We start from the raw sequence: 21,736 nt of genomic DNA, 5'->3' as shown, positions 1-21,736 counted from the left end.
CATCCTTCAGTGCCAAGCCTAAAGTTACTTCCTTTCTGTGGCTTTCCCTAACATCCGTCACACAATCATGCCGTATTATGGTTACTTGAGAACGTATGTCTCTCTCTCTCTTCTTAGACGTAGAGCTGCCTGAGGGTGAGGGCTGTGTCTTTTTTATCTTTATATCCCTGGTCTGGCACGTGGCAGGCACATCACAGATACTGACTGAACTGAAGTGAGAATGGAATGAAAAAGCTCCAGAAAGGTGAATACATCCAACAGAGTCAGCGAGAAATGGGGTGGGCAGTCAAAGAGGACTTGGCATCACTCATAATTTGTCAACAAGAAGAAATCATTCGTGTAAGTATCACCTATACAACTGAAAATTACTTTTAAAAAACAGAGATAGCTACAAGCATGCAAATAATCTACATAGCAGGTAATCTATAAATAATTTTTCCCTAGTTTTCATATGCATTTGAAAAAAGCTGATTTGAAAGAAACCTTTTCTAGTTATCTTTTTAAAAGGCTAAGAACAGGGGCGCCTGGGTGGCTCAGTTGGTTAAGCGACTGCCTTCGGCTCAGGTCATGATCCTGGAGTCCCGGGATCGAGTCCCACATCGGGCTCCCTGCTCAGCGGGGAGTCTGCTTCTCCCTCTGACCCTCCTCCCTCTCATGCTCTCTGTCTCTCATTCTCTCTCTCTCAAATAAATAAAAATAAAATCTTTAAAAAGAAAAAAATAAATAAATAAAAGGCTAAGAACACAGTGGGAGTTGTAATCCCATTCTAAATAAACAGCACATCAAGAACAAAAGAAGGCAGGGGCACCTGGGGGGCTTAGTTGGTTAAGTGTCTGCCTTTGGCTTGGGTCATGATCCTGGGGTCCCGGGATCAAGCCCAGTGTCAGACTCCCTGCTGGGCACAAAGTCTGTTTCTCCCTCTCCCCACCTTCCTACCCCACTTTGTGCCCTCTCCCTCTCTCTCTTTCAAATAAATAAATAAAATCTTGAAAAAAAAAAAAAAGAACAAAAGAAGGCAGACTATGGGTACCACAAACAGGGAAGGAAAACCAAGGCTAACTGGTCCTTTTTTTTTTTTTTTTTAAAGATTTTATTTATTTATTTGACAGAGAGAGAGTTAGCGAGAGCAGGAACAGAAGCAGGGGGAGTGGGAGAGGGAGAAGCAGGCTTCCCACCGAGCAGGGAGCCCGATGTGGGGCTCGATCCCAGGACGCTGGGATCATGACCTGAGCCAAAGGCAGACTCTTAACGGCTGAGCCACCCAGGTGCCCCCTAACTGGTCCTTCTTATGTCCCCAGGTTCCTCTGAGTGCTTAATTTACTCCAAGCCTTCTGCAAGCAGAAAATTAGTCAATTGTGTACTAAATTTCCTGTTAGACTGGTTGCCTGATTCTCAGGAGCCCAGGTCTGTTTTTATCACAGATATAGTCCAAACACTTTCCTGCAAGATTGTTTAAAGAAAGAAACTCTTTCAGGGGCGCTCGGGTCATGATCCCAGGGTCCTGGGATAGAGCCCCCGCATCGGGCTCCCTGCTCCGCGGGAAGCCTACTTCTCCCTCTCCCTCTGCCCCTGCTTGTGTTCCCTTTCTCGCTGTGTTTCTCTCTCTGTCAAATAAATAAAAAAAAAAATTAAAAAAAAAAAAAAAGAAAGAAACTCTTTCAAAACTGTTATTATGCTGACAAGTAGTTCTGTCTCCTCTGTGGATGAGTCAGTTTTTAGGCCAAGACTAAAATGACAGAAGTGTTTGTCCAATTAGGAGCAGCCAAACTGAGACCCTGCCAAAGGCGTGCCCTTGGCTTCCAGAGTCGAAGGAGAGCCGCTCAAATGAGTCATTCGAGTTTCTAGGCAACGATACTTTGAATGAGGTTAAAAATGCTTTCAGTTTGCAAAACAGCAGAAAAGTTGGACTGGGGATAGCTGGGTGAAAAAAAAAAAGGTGCTTTACCGAATTTTAAGAGGCCACCTTGGGGTGGGGCACCTAGCTAGGGCATCCCAGCTCCCTTCCTTCTGAAATTGCAAGTGCTTCCTTTATCTAAAGCAAGGGCACAGAGGACACCTGGATGCTCCGGCCACCATGCCAACCAACAGCAGGGCTCCAGTTCTGACTATAGTGCCCACCAGGAGTGGTTAAGAATATGAGCTCTGGAGTCAGACTGGCTCGTTGAGAGTCCTTTGTCTGTAGCCAGTTGGTTATGTGAGGTACGCACCTAGTCTAAGTCTCGGATGCACTCACCCCTTGCACAAATACAGTTGATCCTTGAACAACATGGGGGTGAGGGGCACTGACCCCTCCCACACAGTCAAAAACTTGCATATAACTTTTGACTCCCCAGAAGCCTAACTACTAATAGCCTACTGTTGACCAGAAGCCTTACTAATAACGTAGTTGATTAACACATATTTTATACACGTATTATATACTTTACTCTTATAATAAAATAAGCTAGAGAATAGAAAATGTTATTAAGAAAATTATAAGGAAGAGAATATACATTTACAGTACTGTATCAAAGTAAATCTGCATATAAGGGGACCTATGCAGTACAAACATGTGTTGTTCAGGGGTCGACTGTACTTATTAAATGTCATCTGTGGGTCCAGCCTGGTACAGGGACATAGAAGACAAGAGACATGCATTCCATCCTCACAAGGCCTGCGCACCCGTGGGGGCCAGTGGTATGTGGCAGAGACTGCAGACAATCTGCCCCTCCTCCTCCCAGGTATGCGCTGTTATGCTGGAGACTAAGGGCCATGAGGACACACAGGGGTCGGCAGTGAAGGCATGCACGGAAGACCTCAGCCCCGAGTGGCTGCAGCTATGGTGTGTTTGTCATTGCCGTCCAGAGTGATCTCTTGGTAACCCACAGTGCTGCAACCAGCACTCCTCCTTTCTGGGGAGGGGTTAAAGCCTTGAGCTTTTAGTGGCCTAGATCTCCAGGATTTCATGTCCCCAGGGGTAAGGATGAGAGAAACTATGTGAGAGCCTCAAAAATAATGATGACAAGTATTTGTACTCTTAGGGAAGTCAGTGTTGTACTTTGAGAACTTGCAGATTAGTCCATAGTTCCAATTCTATGCTCTTTTCCTCCTTCTGGTCTTTATTCCTCTCTCTATATAGCAGACACTTGCTTTGTGCCCCACATCACCTTCTCCCCCTCCTTCTGGCCACAGCACCCTGATTTGGTCTGGGGCAAATCTTCTCTTCCCTACTCTCAGACCAGGTATTGCAGGGAAAGTGGACTCATCCTGGCTCCAGGTACTGAACACACGTCTCAAGCTCCGGTTCCTTCCCCTCTGGCCACCAAGACTGATTCAAGAATGTGACTTGACCTACAGTCATGCCAACGGGAGCCAATGAGACTCAATTCTGGGGTCATTATTTGGGCGAAGCCATTATTACAGTGAAGCCAATACCTTGCTTTCCACTTGACTTCAATACAGAAAGGTACAGCTGGAGCTGAAGCAGTCCTGCCATGCTGGAAAGAGTCAATCTGTGAAGACAGCCAGCCCGAAGGGAGGCAGTGCTAAAGGGAGGAGCTGGGGAGACGAGCACCGGTGGGTGACACAGTCTGAGCTCTGACTATGCTGCGTAGCAGCCAGCCCTGCTCTGCTCTGGTTGATTATAGGAGCAAAGGCACTTCCTTTTTGCTTAAGCTAGTTCAGTCCTGTCACAGGTCACAGAGAGTCCTAACTGATGCCTTCTCCGTTTTCCCAACTCACCAACACAACTTGACACAGAGAGGGTCACTTGCCCAGGAATCAAGTACCAAAAAAGCCCACCACCATGCCCCCCAGTTCCACAGCCTCTTGACTCATTGTCTCTTTAAACCTGGCTGAGAAAGAGGCCTCAGCTTGCTTAGCCTCACTCACAGCAGAACTGGCATCTACTTTCTTGAGCATACTGCCGGCTGGTTTGGATTGTCACACTGATCTAGGATTTTAACATACTGGTAGCATTATGGTATTTTCTTCATAAAAATCTCTTGGCTGGATAGTAAGACAGAAGGCCCTGGAACATTACCCCACTCTGTTACATATATACACAGAAGAAGCAGTGAGTCCCAAACCTTTGAAAGTACAATTTCTTTCTTTATGTTTTTAATATTTATTCTCCAAAAGGAACAGGTCATCTGTTTAAGACTAAAATGTAACTGACACTTGATATTAGTCAAAACCAGCAAGTTAAAGCAAATTGGAATTGAAGTGGAAACCAATGAAAACATGAGGACCCACCAATCAAGGACCAGATAGGATTGTCCTCCTTTTCGATGCTTGAAAATTGACCTATGAGATTAGCTTGGACCTCAGCATTTAAAATGGATAAATCTCTCTCCACCAGGGCCTTGTTAACCTCAACACAAGTCTGAACACCGATAGAATTCAGGACTTCCTTCAAGTTAAAGGTCCTAAAAAAAGCATAAAACAAAATCGCCATCAGGAATAGTTTTTTTATTCAGCAGTTTTTAAATATTTTTCAATATACCAACTTTTTTCAAATGTCTGTCATTTTTCATTTACACACAGTAAGTACTTCTATTAGCATGAACTTGGAATATAGTGACTCCTCCCAAGCACCAAACCTATGTGTAGCAGATTTTTAAATGCTTAAAACCATTCAATTCTGTAGGTACTGTTTAGTTAGGAAAGCAGAGTCAGAAAAGTGTGGTCCCTGAAAATAAGTCTGCAACCCCATTTTCATGCAGGACCATCAGAAAATACCTATTTACTTCTTAAAATAAACCTTTTTGTCTGAGCAGATTCATTCATAGACTTTTTTGTTGTTGTTGTTAAATCTATGCTTATAAAATGAAGAATCCAGGGGCGCCTGGGTGGCTCAGATGGTTAAGCGTCTGCCTTCGGCTCAGGTCATGATCCCAGGGTCCTGGGATCGAGTCCCACATCGGGCTCCCGGCTCAGCGGGGAGCCTGCTTCTCCCTCTGACCCTCTCCCCTCTCATGCTGTTTCTCTCTCGCTCGCTCTCTAAAAAGTAAATAAATAAAATCTTTAAAAAAATAAAAATAAAATGAAGAATCCATTCCTTTATCCATGCCCGAACAGTGAATCTATAAAACCAATCATAAACAAGAAATGAAGGGACACCTGGGTGGCTCAATCAGTTAAGCGGCCAACTCTTGATTTTGGCTCAGGTCATGATCCCAAGGTCCTGGGATCAAGTCTTGTATTGGGCTCTGCACTCAGTCGGAGTCTGCTTGAGGTTCTCTTTCTCCCTCTTGTTCTGCCCCTCCCCCCACTTGTGATCTCTCTCTCTCTCTCCCCCTAAAATAAACAAATAAATCTTAAAAAAAAAAAGCTCATAAGAAATAAAGATATTTAGAGGTTTATACCATAATGACAAATTACCTAAAATTCTTGACCTATCATGATCAAAGATAAGAAGCTTCTTCCTATTGTTACTTTCAAGTAACCAATCAAAAATCCCAGAAAACCATAAAAAGTAATTGGCAGTGGGTTATTTAAGAGGTAAGAAAAAAGAGGTAATTAGAAAGGGCATGTGTTGGGTCCACGCTATTGGGGAACAATGATTGAAAATGGTCTCTCACGATCCAGAAATGGTCTTTAAGATAACTTTGTGCAAAATGGAAATTAGAGGATAAGAGAACAGGGGTGGGCATGGAGTATTAAAACAATGAAGCAATCGGAGAGGCAGAGCATCTATAAAGAGATGATTTAACAACTACCTAGTTATTAAAAGTGAACATTTATCGAGCACCATGTGCCAGACACCTGCACTAAGTGCTTCACAGTGAATCATCTTAAGTTCCCACATTTGTAAGTTGGCACAATTATCCATTTTTGCAAGTGAGAAAATGAGGCTCAGAGTGATTCGGGAACTTGTTCAAGGGTACCTAACAAGTCAATAGCACAGCTGGGACTTAAACCGTGGTCTGTCTGACCTGAAGCTTGACTTCTCAGTAACCACTTTGCTATATGCTTTATATGAATACTTAAGCAGCATTGTGGGTTCTCTAAAGGCTTAATAAAAATTTCTGGAAAGTAATAGTTACCCTGTGTGGGGAAATGCTAAGGTAAGACCAGCTGCAAACCTAGAGAAGGTTTCTTTTCATTATAGGTCTTGGGTCCTGGAATGTAAAGTAAATGAGCTTGGCTGATTAGCACAGAAACAGTAGAAAGGGCAGGGCCTTGACACAGTTGGACCAGGCCTTAGGCCTTGATTTGCCTTTTTTCTTGATGTGCAGCCCAAGGCAAATCCTGTCCTCTCTCTGACAACTTTGGATGCTATAATCACTCAGGGTACTGTTGGCTCTTAATATTCTAGGCTTTTATCAAGTAATCTTATGTGCTTTCTCAGTAATGAGCAGGAGGACGGAGGGATAGAGGCATCTCTCTTCAAAGACAGGAATGAACAATGTAAGTCCTTGAAGGCACCTGAAAGGGGAACCAGCAGGAGGAGCTGACCCATATAAGACCCATGAAAACTTCTGGTCATTGACTAAGACTAGGAATTTTCTGACTTGGACAGGATTTGCAACAGGATGATCTAAATGAAATCGTCTGGGCAACAAATTTAGCAAAAACAAGAGCTTTACTGGACTTGTGCAACATCTCTGAAGGACAGGATGTCACTACTTCTACTAAAGAGTTCATAGCAGACTGGATCAGTCAAGTTGGTAAACATTCCATTGCAGAAAAATTATGGAGTCAGAACAACTGAGTAGGAAAGCCTCCCTGATAGGGCCTTCTAAACCCTCAGCTTGGAATTCTGATTTTTGTTTGTTCCACAGCACTGTCAAAGAAGAGCTCTTGCACATGCCCATCGTAAGCAGAAATAGGACACTCACCCTGGCATTTGTCATGGAAAAGATCTCTCCCTTCTTATGAAAGGACATCTAAACCTCCAGAGATATTAAAAGAAATTCTAGAAAAAGAAGGTGTAAGATAAGCTTCTCTAAAGTACAGTCCTAAATTTTACACCCAGACATCCAGGATTATTCACCATCTCTGAAACATACGCAGAGCCTTAATACGAGGATGAGCAGATAAAAACACATGGAACTTACTCTTTGTTCATGCCTTCGAGTAGAACAACTGAAATCCTTTTTAACCTGTTTGCAAGCTCGGGGAGGCCTTCTGTAAGAGCACCCACCATGTTGTTGGTAATTAGGGACAGGCAGGCAATAATTTTCAATTGATTCAGCTTTTCTGTCAGTTCCTGAAGACGTGCTCCATCTGTCATGAGTGTCTAGCATATTTATTTTAAATGTAAAAATAGAAAGGGAAGCTCAATACCATGAAAATATAAAACAAGCAGTGTTACATCCAAACTCCCATTTCTATCTGATTTCAGGAAAGTCATTAAACCACATGCAACACTAGACAGACTAGCTGATACACAGATCGAACTTGAGAATTAAAATATTGGAGAACTTGAGGGAAGGAAAAAAACCCCACTCACCTCTGGTAATTCTTTTTTCTGATAATCCCACTGTAACAGTTTTAAATAACTGTTATTTAGCACCAGTGTAGGGCTCAGGCTTGGCTTAGAGCTGTTTTCAGCCCCAGGAGTTAAAGCAGTCTCAGAAAGAGAAAGTAGTTCTTCATTTACAGATTCTCTTATCCATTCTGTAGTTTGATCAAGAGCACCTGAAAGTGAAAAGGCCACAGATTTGTCCTACAGCTATTAGATCCCTTGCGTGCATTCTACATGACAGATGTTAGGTTAGGAACTGGGCATGAATGACAAGACAGGCACACCCTTAAAGGAGCTTATAGTCCAGATGGGGAGACAGCTGTAAACCAACAATTACAGCAGAATACAATAAATGCAAGAAGGCACAGTGGGAGTGGAGGGAGCAGACACTGTCCAGGACAGAGTCTAAGAAGAAGAGCTCTATAAGTGACACCTAACCATACAAAGCAAACAGAGGACAGGACTGTCACTCCAGGCCAGGCAAATGGCCCATACAAAAACCCAGAACAGTGAGAGAATACAGCACATTCTGGATGCTACGAGCATATCTGTATTGCTGGTCCATAGAAAACAAGGGAGAGTGGTAGCAGATGGCATTGGGTGGGTAGGCAGGAGCTAGCTCACACATGACCTTGAATTTTGTGCAGAGAAGGTATTTAGACTAAAAGCATTGATTATTAAACAATTTTGGATCCTGGACCCCCTGAGTGTCTGATTAGAGCTATGCCTTTCCCAAAATGCACATTTATGCTAGGGTGCACACCTTATTTTACTTTTGACTCAGTTCTAAGGCTTCCCATTAGAAACAATTTGCTTTTTATACCACATTTCTTATAAAACTGTGTATTTGGTAGAATTTATAAGGTGGAAATTGCTAAAAAAACAAAAAAATGCAGACTGAACACAGGTGCAGATTTTTTAAAAAGCACCAGAGAATGAAATACAGAATAGTAACCCTGAAATTCTTCTTCAGACCCAGCGCTTGAACGGGGGTAATTTGTGAGCGGCAATACACTAGAGCGACACCACCCCAGAATTTCACAACTTTGCTTCTCCTCAGTTGGCAAATGTTCTTGGTTTTTCTAATTCTGTTCATAAAGATGTAAAAGACTCGTAGTCTTTTGTTTAAAGGACATCCAACAGAGAGAGAGAGTGGAAATCTTGGTGGATATAATTATAATGTGGCATTAATAAGCATTTATACTGCAAGCTTAATTATTTACAGCTGACACACTTAAAAGCCCATTTAGTTATCTCAAACAAAAGCAACAGTGTACCATAGTGGTTCTCAATCCTGGATGATTTTAGGATCACCTGGGGAGCTTTAAAAAGAAAGATCTTGGGCACAGCTTCTGGAGATTCTGATTTAATCAGTCTGAGATGGGGCTCAGGCATCTGTGTTTAAACACCCCAGGTGATCCTAGCAGGAAGCCAGAATTGAGTATGACCAGTAAAGCAGAAAGAGCACAAGTTCAGAGTGAAACATCAGCTTTCCTCTAAGGGATCTATCTGCAGAGATGTTACTCCCACAAGCTAGTACATTGACTGCTCTATGTGGCTCCAAAGCCAAGGTCAACCCCTTGAGACACTTGTACCCTTGATTTTTCATGTGGGCAGTAATTCTCTTCATCCACTCATTTATTCAATGACAACTGAGCACCTAATGTACACTAGGTTCTGTACCAAGTGCTGGGGATTCATAGATGAGTAAACATGTTCCGTGCACTCAAGAAGCTCTTAGTCTACTAGGAGGGAGAAACAAAAGAACAGGCAATGGCTTTACAGGTGCATTTACCTAAGAATTTCCCAGGAGCTATGGAGGCCCAGGAGCACTGCACCTGAATTCACTCTCCACCCAATACATGCTTCTGGTTTCTTGCCAGGGAGGCTTGGCCTAACCCCCCTGATACTATCTTTGGTTCTCTAAATCTAAATCCTTCCAGTCTTTACTGACCTCACCTAAATCTCTCTTCCTGTGGGAAGCCTTTCTTGATCATATGGACCCATCCTTTACTCACCCTTCTCAGAGCACCTATCTTTGAATTTTTGATCTGGCTGTCATTTCTCTTAAACAGCTGAACTAAAAAAACAGCTTCTCTACTTTTTAAAAAAATTGTTATTAAATATTTCATGTGCATTCATCTCAATTTCATCTCATTAATGAGATCACTAAAGAGTTCCATCTATGATCTTTATTTTTTATTTCTCTTTCCCTTGACTTAATTCATACCACAACTTGATAGGTATGTGAAATGTGGCTTTATTTTGGCAGACACATTTGCTTTGGAAAATACTCAGATTATCTTTCCAGTGGTACTTGTCACATACTGGGTGCTCTAAAAGCCTCTGCTCTCTGTGTCTGGCATGAGAGACCTGGTAGGTTTCCAATTTAATTCACCATCTCTGGAAGTAACCATGCGCTTAAAGAATGGCTCAAATAGTCTTGTTCAGACTGACAAACTGATTGGTCCTGCAGCTATCTTTCCCTCCCCACTGTCATCCAGTAAAATGTTTACTGATATACACAGTACATGCAAATCAAGACAAATTGTTTTTTGTAAACTCTTTCACAAAGCAGAGAAGGGAATACTTCTCAATTCATTATTTTATGAGGCCAGCTTTGCCCTGATACCAAACCCAGACAAAGGTATTAGAAGAAAATTACAAAGTGATCTCTTTCCAAAAATACAGATGCAAAAATCCTTAAGAAAGCATTAGCAAGGTAAAGTATTAGCAAGATAAAATAATGCACTATGACCAAGGGGGTGGCATAAACATTTCAGGATTGCAAGGTTGGTTTAATTAGAAAAACATCAATCACTGTAATTCAGCACATTAACAGAATAAAGGAGAAAAAAGATCTCTTTAGTAGATACAGAACAAGCATGCGACCAAATTTAACATGTGACTTATTTAGATAAAAACTCTCTGCAAACTAGAAATAGAACTTCCTCAACACAGAAAAAGACATCTATGAGAAGCTGCAGCTAACACCATACTTAATGGTCAAACAATGAACATTCTTCCCCTAGAAAGGCAAGGATATCCTCTCTCATGACTACTACTGAAGATCTGATTGGATGTCCTAGTCAGTGCAATAAGGCAAGAAAAAGAAATAAAAGGCACACAGATTAAAAAAAGAAGAAGAAGAACTAAAACTGTCTTTATTTGCAGACAAGATGATTGTATATGTAGAAAACCTAAGGAATAGTCCAAAAACCTACTAGCATTAATAAGTTAATTTAGCAAGTTCTCAGAATGCAAAGTCAATATTCAAAAATCAATTATATTTCTACATACTAGAAAATAAAAATTTTACAAAATACTATTTATAACAGCATCAAAGAACATAAAATAAATGAGATTAAATTGAACAAAATAAGTACAGGACTTGGGGGGGGCACCTGGGTGACACAGCTGGTTGAGCATCCGACTCCTGGTTTTGGCTCAGGTCATGATCTCAGGGTTGTGAGATCAAGCTTCATGTCAGGCTCCCGGCTCAGCAGAGTCTGCTTAAGTTTCTCTCTCCTTCTCCTTTGTCCCCTCCCCCCTCAAATAAATAAATCTTAAAAAAAATAAGAACTAGACTTGTACACTAAAACTAAAATATATTGCTGAAATCAATTAAACTTAAGTAAACATATCCAATTCACAAATTAGTAGACCCATTATTGTGAAGATGTCAATTCAACATAATTCCAATCACCATCCCAGCTGGCTCTTTTGCAGAAACTGATAAACTAATTAAAAATGCATATGGAAATTCAAAGGACCTAAAATAGGCAAAACAATTTTGAAAAAGAACAAAGATGGAAGACTAACATTACCTGATTTTAAGACTTAGCCTCAATAATCAGGACTGTGTGGTATTGAGTGAAGAGAAGACACAGATCGTAGGATGGAATAGAATCCAATAAAAAAAAATGAAGTAGTGATATGTGCTACAAGATGGGTAAATCTTGAAAATATTATACTAAGTGAAAGAAGCCAGACACAAAAAGCCACACATTGTATGATTTGATTTATATGAAATGCCTGTAATTGGCAAATCCATAGAGATGGAAAGTAGACCAGGAGTTGTCAAAGGCTAGGGGAAGGGAGGAATAGGGAGATATTGGTAGTGGGTGTGGAGTTTCTTTTTGAGGTGATTAAAATCTTCTGGAATTAAATACTGACGATGGTTGTATAACCTTATGAATATACTAAAAACCACTGAATTATACATTTTTAAAAATTAATGTTATGGCATGTAAATTATACTTCGATTACAAAAAAAGATAAAAGGTCAGAAATAGACTCACAAATGTATCGTCAATTGATTTTCAACAAAGATGCCAAAGTAGTTCAATAGAGAAAAGGTAGTCTTTTTCAAGAAATGGTGCTAGAATTGGATATATATATGGAAAAATGTGAACCTTGAAATATATTACCTTGAAGTGTTTCCTAAGCCTAAAACTATAAAAACTTCTAGAAGAAAACATTCAAAAAAGTCTTCATGACCTTGGGATATGCAAAGATTTTGTAGACACACCACTAAATGCACAAATAAAAGAAAAATTTTAGGGCGCCTGGGTGGCTCAGTTGGTTAAGCGACTGCCTTCGGCTCAGGTCATGATCCTGGAGTCCCAGGATCGAGTCCCGCATCGGGCTCCCTGCTCGGCGGGGAGTCTGCTTCTCCCTCTGACCCTCCTCCCTCTCATGCTCTCTGTCTCTCATTCTCTCTCTCAAATAAATAAATAAAAATTTAAAAAAAGAAAAATTTTATAATTTGGTCTTCATCAAAATTAAAAATTTCTCTTCTTCAAAGGGTAGTGTTAAGAAAATGAAAAATGTAAGCCAAAATGGGGGGAAATTTTCATAACATATAAATCTGACAAAGGATTTATTTCCAGAATATATTGAGAGCTCTTCAATTCAATAATAAGACAACCCGGTTTAAAAACAGGCAAAAGATTTGAATAGACACTTCACATTAGAAGATAAATGGCTATTTTACATATGAAAAGATGCTCAACATCATTCATCATCAAGGAAATTAAAACCCAATGAGATACTACTTTCATACCCTCTATAAAAGGTAAAATTTAAAAGACCAATAATACCTAGTGTTGGTGAAAATGTAAAGCAGTTGGAAATAGCACAACCACTTTGGAAAATAACTGCTAGTTTCTTATAAAGTTAACCATATATTTAACATAATGACCCAGCCATTCCACTCCTAGGTGTTTACCCAAGAGAAAAGAAAACACATGCCCACATAAATATTGGTACACAAGTATTCACAGCAGCTTTATCCATAGTAGACTAGAACCAGAAACAACGCAAATGTCCATCAACAGGTAAATGGATAAAGTGTGGTATAATCATATAACAGGATGCTTCTCAGTAATACAGACTATTGATAAATACACAACATGGTTGACTCTCCAAAACTTTATGTTGAGTAAAAGAAATTGGACAAATAAGCGACACACGGTGTGATTCCATTTAATATGAAGTTCTACAGGAGGCAAAGCTAATCTACAATGATGAAAATTATATCATCATTTACCACGATGGAGGAGGTTGACTGCAAAGGGCAAGAAGGTTCTTTTTGGTGTGACAGAAATGCTTTATATCTTGTTTGTAGTGGCAGTTACAGGATTCTTTTGTCAAAACTCACAGAACCATACACTTAAAGTGGGCACATTTTATTGCACATATAGCATATTTCAATGAAGTTTAAAAAAAGGGATATAGGTTACAGGTTGGCCAACTAAGTCACTGAATCAAAACCTTGTAAATGCAGGTTGAAATCGCATAAAGCTTCATCAACATTAAACAAACACGCAAATATTTACATTACGTAAAAGTCACCGATTGTGCTATTTAGTGCTACAAATAGCAGACAGGGGAATGTCCTGTAAAATCTGCCAGTTTAGTGTGAATGGTTTTAGTATTTGAGCCTTCTAAGATGGATGCATCAAGGGTATCCCCATATGGATTCTTCAAGGAATCCAATTCCCATCTCTGCTGCCTTCTAATAGGGTACCTAAGCATGAAATCTGGTACATAAGCATGAACTCTGAGTGACCCCTAAAAAGGCAACAACTCCACATCCTGGATCTGGGGGATAGCCTGTATAATTCTAAGCAGAGAGTATTCACATAAACCAAGAGAATGCTGCAGAATTATGTGAATGGAAGACTCTGAGGTTGTGCAAAGCTTTAGATGGCTCCCATTTTCAATATTCTGGAAAATATTCAGACTAAATACTTCAATTTCCACTTAGAAGAATATAGTTCCCTTTACCCATGACACCTGCTCTATTATGCCTAGTAATACCTCACCTCCCTTCTTTTGATACTGATTTCTTTTCTTTTTTTAAAGTAGGCTCTACGCCCAACTTGGGGCTTGAACTCATGACGCTGAAATCAAGAGTCACATGCTCTACTGACTGAGCCAGCCAGGCACCCCTTGGTACTGCTTTCTTTGAGAAATCATTTTCCCTCCTTCCATGGTTTCTTTTATAAATATCAATTAAAAGGCCCCTGACCAGGCAACGCCCCTGACCATGGGCTGGCCTAGCTGAATCGTATGCCCATCAAACTTTCTTGGGATATGAATGGTGACTACAGCATTCAAGGATGGACCATTTTAAAGTACACATTAACTGTTCTGATGATGGAGCTAGGAACTTTCCCTTATTTTTCCTGCCTAGATTCCTGATGCTCTCCTGGTTTCTGGCCTTGTTCAGGCTCAGGTATTTTGGCTTTTTTTGTGAACTGCCCCCGTCCTTCCATTCTCTTCCTTTTTTGCTAAATCAGCCAGAGTTGGTTTCTGTTGCCTGCAGTATAACCCAGCTGATATAACACAAAAGTGAAAAATCCAAAGAAAGTAGCCAAAGCAGCAGCTTGGTTTAGTCTTGGCTTGGATGTAGGCCTGGCTTCCAGTCCTAGCTCTACTACTTATTAGCTGTGTGACTCTCTGGTGTTTGGGCAGGCCATTGTTGAGCACCGGTTTGCTCATCTTCAGAATGTTCCATTAGTAGTTCTTAAATGCCTTGTGTGCCAGGCAAAGAAAATAAAAATGCAGTTTGATGTGTTTTTGAAAAGTGTTTATGTCCCACAGGATTTTTGAAAGAATCACATGAAATGAAGTTCTATGAGAACGTTTTATCAGATATAAGATATTATCTAAATAAATAAAAAGCTTCTCTTTCTGAGTATCTTAGAAATTACTTTTGCTCTGGTCCCTGAGGGGTAATCTGTTACTCTTTCCACAGGTAATTTAGTTGTTGGACCTGATGTGGTTATCTTGTTGATGATTAGTACATGCATCCAATCACTGCTTAAGGCTTTCTTGGCTGTACTTTAATCAGGCAATTATATAAAATCTCTCTGTTGGCAAAATAAAGTATTTTCTGGAGTCAATTCAGAAATCTAGAGTGCTTCTCTGTATTAACTTTCCAATAATTATTTTATAAAAAATCATGTACACACAAAAATCCAACCTTTCGTCCTTCTGCATGTTACCATGAGGCTCTTATTTTGATATTAGGGCACAGTGACCGACTTTTGGCAGAGCGACTTGAGGATATAATTAACAGCTGACATACACTCTGCTTCCTGGACTCTTGATTTCTCTGGGACCATATTTAGAGCTGGGCAATAATGACCTATATGCACAACTAGATTTATTCTATTCTTAAATCTCTTAAAATATCCAAGTCAATGTGAAAAGTACAAATGAACTGCAGGTCACTAAGCCTGGGTTTTAAGGACAGAAACAAATCATTTAAATAAAATTGTAATTCAAACCAATATTAAGGAATTTGTTCCAGATGACAAGCTATCTTGATTCAAGACATGGAGACATTTGCACACACATGTATAAACATGTACACAGGCGCACAAATGAAACCAAACAGTAAAACACTGGAAAGGAAAACACTGCTACAAACATAGTTACTGTAGTTCAGGTTTCAGATTCAGGTTCTTTGTAGGGTTCTATTTCCATTAATCCCTCTCTCCCCTTTGGAGCTAAAACAATACAGCCCTGAAGTCACAGAATTTTGGTTGTGGAAGGATCCTTAGAAGTCATTTAATCTTATCTGCCACTCAGTGCTAGCGCTCCCTCTGCAGATGGCGCAAAGAAAGTCAGTAGCTCATTTGAAGACAAGTAGTGTTGTGTAGCGGTTCAATGTACATGCTTTGGGGCAGAGACATGTCTGGTTTACTCAGGCGTTAGCAGTCACCTAGGGTAAGTACCTTAACCCCAATTTCTTCATTTGTATGTTTTTAAAGATTTTTTATTTATTTACTTAAGAAAGAGAGAGAGAGAGAACAAGCAGGAGGAGTGGCGGAGGGAGCTGGAGAAGCAGGCTCCCTGCTGAGCAGGGAGCCCAATGACGTGGGGCTCAATCCCAGGGCCCTGGGATCATGACCTGAGCCGAAGGCAGACGCTTAATGACTGAGCCACCCAGGCACCCCCATTTCTTCATTTATAGACAGTGAGTGATAACAGTGCCAGATTCATGGGGCTTTGTGAGGCCTAAATGGGATAATAAAGGAAAAACATCTGGCACATAGTAAGGACTTGGTATATAATAAGTGTTCAACAAAATGATAGCTGGCACTATTACGAGTAGTAATAGAGAGGCCCATTCCAAGCTTAAAACAGCTCCAGTTGCTAAAAAGGTCGAAACTGGCTGCCTGTGCTTTCCCTCCATGGATCCTAGTCTGCCCTACGGAGCTTAACCCAAAGTCCCTGAATCAATAACAATAGGAAGGCAGTGCTCCTGGCCCACATGCATCTCCTTGTTACCAAACAGAATGTGCACAGCTTCATGGACTGTTCCTGCTATGACCCTCCACGACCCAGGCCCTTTTCCCAGGACATGCTCCAGACTCTTGGAGCCCCTTTAAAAGTGGCACCTGTTTGGCTTTGTTTACATTAAGGCTACCATATTGACTAGCTTGACAGAAAAGCTCAGTCCACGAGGGGTGGGGGTGAAGTGGGTGGATCATCTAACAACCTTATAGTGTAGTGAATTAAAGCCCAGAAGCTAGTGTTAAGAGTTTGCCCATGAGGGAATCTGATAAGCCAGTCTTTTGCCAGCTGTGCAACATCTGGCATCTCAATTCCCTCGCCTGTGAAATAAAGGGTATAACAGTACCTACTTAACTAAGTAACTGAGAGGTTTCATTGAGGTACCACATTCTCTACTCCCAGGCTTTCTTGACCCCTCTTCCAGTCCAATTTTAATGCCCACTAGTTCACGAACCTGCTCCCATCAGGGTTACCAAGGATTCTCATGCAGTCATATCCAGTGGTCAAGACTTGGCCTCCATTTTTCTTGACCACTTAGCAGACTGATTATGTCTTCATTCTCCAAACACTTTGTTCACTTGTCTTACAGAACATCACCAGCTCCTGGCTTCCTTCACGTCTCTGGCTACTCTTTCACAGTCACCTTTGCTGGATCCTTCTCCTCTTTTCGAGCTCTAGATGCTCTAGAGTCCCAAATCAGGCCTCTTCAGTGTCGACACTCACTCCCCACGTAATTTCATCTAGTGTAATATTGTGGCTAAGAGCATGAACGGTGTAGCCAGACCACCTGGGTGAGTCCCAGTTCCATAGCTTACAAGTTGTGTCATGGATGCAAGAGATCTAACCTTTCTATCCCTCAGTTTCCTCATCCGTAAAATGGGGAGTAATTTCCTAAAGTTGTTGCAAAGATCAAATTAGTTAATACAGGTAAAGTGCTTAGCATGTGCTAAGCACATGTTAGCTATTATTCAGTTTCGTGGCTTTATCTATCATAAATATACTGGTGAGTCCTGAATGCATACCCCCAGTATCCACCATTCCCCTGAACTCTCGTCTCTTATATCCACATGCCTACCTGACGTGTCCATGTTGATGCCAAACAAGATCTCAAAGTTCATATATCTAAAACTGAACCCTGATTCCATACCACCTCCCTCCCTGCCTTCCCCTAGTTGCCCCACCTCACAAATAGCCATCACTATTCACCCCTGCTGCTCAGGTGAAAACCTTAGCATCATCTTCAACTCCTCCCTTTTCTCCTTCAACCAACTTTCAGCAAATCATTTTGTTCAACTTTCAAAATACATCCAGAATCTGACTTGTTCGTACTACTTCTGCCACTGCTACCTGGACCATTAGTTCTTGCTGGAGCAACTGCAATACCACCTACTTGGTCCCCCTGTTTCCCTTCCCTCATTGCTCCGGTATGATCTATTCTCTACCCAGAAGCCAGAGTAGTCTTTAAAAATGAAAATCACATGTTGCCCTCCTGCTCAAAACTCTCCAATGACTTCCCATCACACTTGGAATCAACTCTCAACTCTCATTTCCTAGCAAGGCTCTATAGGATCTGCCTTTGTCTACCTCTCGGCCTCGTCTCCTCCCACTCTCTCTCTGCCTACTTTACTCCAGCCACACTGTCTGCTCTTGTCTGTCCATCTTCATGTGCCAGCTTCACACCTTTGCACTTGCAGCTCCCTCTGGCTGGAATGTTCTTCTCTCACATTTTCACATGCCCCTTTCCTTTGCAAACTCTGCTCAAATGTTACTTCTTAGAGAGGTCTTCCCAGTCTACCTTATCTTAAAAAACACCACCTCCCCAACTCCTGCCCCATTGCTCTGCCCTTTTTTCCTACTTTTCTTCATAAGACTTAACACATCTGACAAATATGTTATTTGTTTGTTTGCCATGCCTACTAGAATGTCAGTTCCTCGGGGGTCACAACATTGTTTTGTTCACTACAGTATTCACAGCAACTAAGCAGTGTCTGGGATACAGCAGGTGCTCAATAAATATATATTTTTTAATGCATGAAGAAATGAATACTGTTTGGCACAGTTCTTGGGACATGGGCAGACAGCTATAAATTTGTGATGTCGATTTTAGAAGTTAAAAAAAAAATGTTTAACAGAAAAGCCAAAATTCTTTAGTAATACTCAAGACGTCAAAAACATAAACACATCATATTTCCACCCAATTTCAACATATACACATTATATTGTACTTACTTGGAGTTTCTTCTAAAATTTCTTGGAACTTGGTTCTCTCATAATCCACCAACTGGCGTTGAAGATGTGGTCTAAGACTCCTAATTGTAAAATTGACCATGTCCATTTTCATGAGGTCCAGGACATGAAATATTTGTCTAAAAATTTTAGAGTTAAAATAGTTAGAGAGGTGATTAAGAAATTAAGCTGAAATTCATTAACTGTGATCTATTTTACAGACTGGAAAAGATAAACATCCCCAAATAGTTTTGAAATTCCCATTGCCATTGGCAAGGTCACTTTTCATAGAAGGCATTACACTTGCATTCCAAATGTAATCTTCACAGATCTCAAGAGTATTTGCTTTAGCAAATACAATACTTCCAGCTGATCCATTACACATGGCCGTAAACTGATAGACACTAAGAAGCATAAACAATGAGTCTTAATGAGACAAAGAAGATTCAAGAAGGAATTTTCATTGGAAAGCCCTGAAATTTTAAGGAGTCTGAACGAAGTGTACATGGTTTCTATTCCTACTGGAGTTGGCGGGGGGTAGAGAGAAAAGAAAAAAAAAAAGGACAGGGCAGGGAGGCACAAAAATACTTAGCTTTGCTTATCTGGTTTTCTTCTAAGATCAAGGATTCCTTTGGGAGACCAGTTATTATTCTGTGTTGCTCAATTCCCACATTCCCTTTTCTTTTGTTTTGTTTTTTTAATATTTATTTATTTGAGTGAGAGAGAGCACGAGCAGGAGGGGCAGAGGGAGAGAGAATCTCAAGCAGACACTGCACCGAGCGTGGGGCCCAATTCAGGGCTTGATCTCATGACCCTGAGATCATGACCTGAGCCAAAAACAAGAGTCAGACACTTAACCGACTGCACCACCGAGGTACCTGCCCCCCCCCACTTCCCTTTTGAATGAACTCAAAGGTACTCTCAGAAAATGCAAGCAGCAAAAGTGCTAACCTCAGCACCTCCACGATGTTGCCGGTAGCCTTGAGCTCTCTGATATCGTCATCTCGCACGGGAGCACACAGCTTTCCCATTGTACTGATGACATAGTTGGCCAGGCCTTGGATGTCAACAGCACTGTGCTCAGCCTGTTGCCTAATGAGGTCTGTGTCCAAAACTTCACAGATTTGGTTGCGAAGTCTGTTGCCGCCAGGAGTCAAAAAAGAGAGGAGAATCTACATAGGGAAAGGAAAGTTAACAGCATTGTTACATGAATGAGGGTTGTCATTTTTTACTTCAGTGCCTAGATGACTAAGCTCCTTGTCCATATTTTAATGCCCTGGATGCCAAGAAGCTTATACTGACTGGTGGTGGTGGGTCAGAGGAGCACTCTAGTGTCTCAACTCTAAAAAGAAAGCTCTATCTTCTGAATTAAAGTGCCCCCACCCCCGCCTCCAACCCATGGAAGTTACTGAAACTATCAAAATAAGAGCAACTGGCAAGGAAGGAGTATTACTGAAATAACTTCAAAAAGTTTACATTGGGGGAGGAGCAAGATGGCAGGGGAGTAGGAGACCGAAATTTCCACTCATCCCAGGAATTCAGCTAGATAGTGAACAAACCATTCTGAACACCTACGAACTCAACAGGAGATCGAAGAAAAGAATAATAGCAACTCTCTGAACAGAAAAGCGACCACTTTCTGGAAGGTAGGATGTGCGGAGAAGTGAATCCGAGGCGATATTCCGGAGGATAGATGGTGGGGGAGGGGGCCTCCATCGGCCGCTTCTGGCAAGTGATAGAGCCGTGGAGCACAAAATTGGAACTTTTAGAAATCTGCTCCACTGAGGGACCTTGCTCCAGTGGCTAAGCGGGGGATAGAACCCTCGCGGGACAGTGTGGTCTCAGGACCCTCGGGGTCACAGAAACACCGGGGGTGCCTGAGTGTGGCAGAGCTCCCAGGTATCGGAGCGGGGAAGCCGGCTGCAGAGACGGAGCCGAGGCAGGGGCTCTCAGCTCGGGGTTGCCATAAACCGTGATCAGCGGCACAGTCGGGCCACTGCTCCTCCAGCAGGGATCCAACAAGCGGCAGATCCGGGGAGACTCCCCTTCCTCCCTGGGGAGGAGTGGTGCAGGAGCGCACCACAGGGATCTGCTGGGTTTGGAGACTCCACACGGGGTCGTGTGCCAAAGATAGAAACGCTCAGTCACAGGCCGGGTGAGCACGGAGTGCAGCCGGAGACAGGGAGACGGAAGTGATTGCTTTTCTCTGGGAGTGCACTGAGGATGGGGGCCCCGAGTTATCAGAACCTCAGGGGTGGAGATTGGGAGGCCGCCATTTTCACTCTCGTCCTCCAAAGCCAAACGGAAAACTTGCAGGGAACAAAAGCTCCCGAGAGCAAACCCAAGCAGATTGCTTAGCCTGGACCCGGCAAGGGCAGGGCAATTCCGCCTCTGGCAAAGACTTTGGGAACCACGGCAACAGACCCCTCCCCCAGAAGATCATCAAGAACAGCCAGCCAAGACCAAGTTTACCGATCAGTGAGAACGGCAGAACTCCAGCGCTAGGGGAATATCGCACATAGAATTCATGGCTTTTTCCCCATGATTCTTTAGTCTTTCAAAGTTATTTTTTTTTAACTTTTTTTCTTTTTTTTAACATTTTCTTTTCTTTTTTTTTTTGAATTTTTCTTGTTCCCTTTTTCAACCAACATCTTATCAATCCCTTTTTTTAAAAATCTTTTTTATTTTTCATTTTTAGAGTCATATTCTATCCCTTCATAGTAGTTAACCTTATTCTTGGTATATATATATAATGTATGTTGGTCTCTCCTTAAAATTTTGGGATACAGTTTCTTCTAACAGACCAAAATATACCCTAAATCTCTAATGTATGGCTTTGTTCTAGTCTTCTGCCTGATCACATTCTCTTCCCTTTTTTTTTAAATCCTCTTCTTTCTTTTTTCAACCAACTTCTTATCTTATCAATTCCTTTTATAAAATCTTTTATAATTTTCATCTTTACAGTCATATTCCATCCCTTCATAGTATTAACCCTTATTTTTGTACATATATAAGATTTTCCTTCTTTAAAATTTTGGGAGGCACTTTCTTCTAACAGACCAAAATACGCCCAAAATCTAGTGTGTGGCACTGATCTATGCACCAGCCTGATCATATTGTTTTTTGTTGTTGTTATTGTTTGTTTGTTTTTATCTTTTTCTTTTTCTTTTTTCTTTCTTTCCCTTTCTTTTCCCCCAGTTTCAGGTCTCTTCTGATTTGTTTAGTGTATATTTTTCTGGGGATGTTGTT

General features: G+C 41.4%; 1 protein-coding gene across 5 annotated transcripts in view; it reads right to left on the bottom strand.

Annotated features, from left to right (window-relative positions):
* The window catches only part of TCP11L2 (t-complex 11 like 2), a 65,623-nt gene that overhangs the window by 4,082 nt on the left and 39,805 nt on the right, over positions 1 to 21,736 (bottom strand). For 4 of the 5 annotated variants that reach the window (XM_081822343.1, XM_081822344.1, XM_081822342.1 and 1 more), the window contains 5 exons: positions 19,439 to 19,659; positions 18,491 to 18,627; positions 7,436 to 7,623; positions 7,041 to 7,222; positions 4,234 to 4,406 (listed from right to left, as the gene is read on the bottom strand). In XM_081822343.1, the coding sequence (XP_081678469.1) occupies positions 4,234 to 4,406; positions 7,041 to 7,222; positions 7,436 to 7,623; positions 18,491 to 18,627; positions 19,439 to 19,659 (901 nt within the window). Of the gene's footprint in view, positions 1 to 4,233; positions 4,407 to 7,040; positions 7,223 to 7,435; positions 7,624 to 18,490; positions 18,628 to 19,438; positions 19,660 to 21,736 lie in introns of those variants that run through there. The other variant, XM_081822346.1, reaches the window with a different exon arrangement.

This window comes from Leptonychotes weddellii, chromosome 5 (assembly GCF_054177405.1).
Source record: "Leptonychotes weddellii isolate Sample4059 chromosome 5, ASM5417740v2, whole genome shotgun sequence".
NCBI classification, from domain to species: Eukaryota; Metazoa; Chordata; class Mammalia; order Carnivora; family Phocidae; genus Leptonychotes; species Leptonychotes weddellii.
The sequence above is the reverse complement of the archived record's forward strand: the minus strand, read 5'-3'. Positions and strand labels throughout refer to the sequence as shown.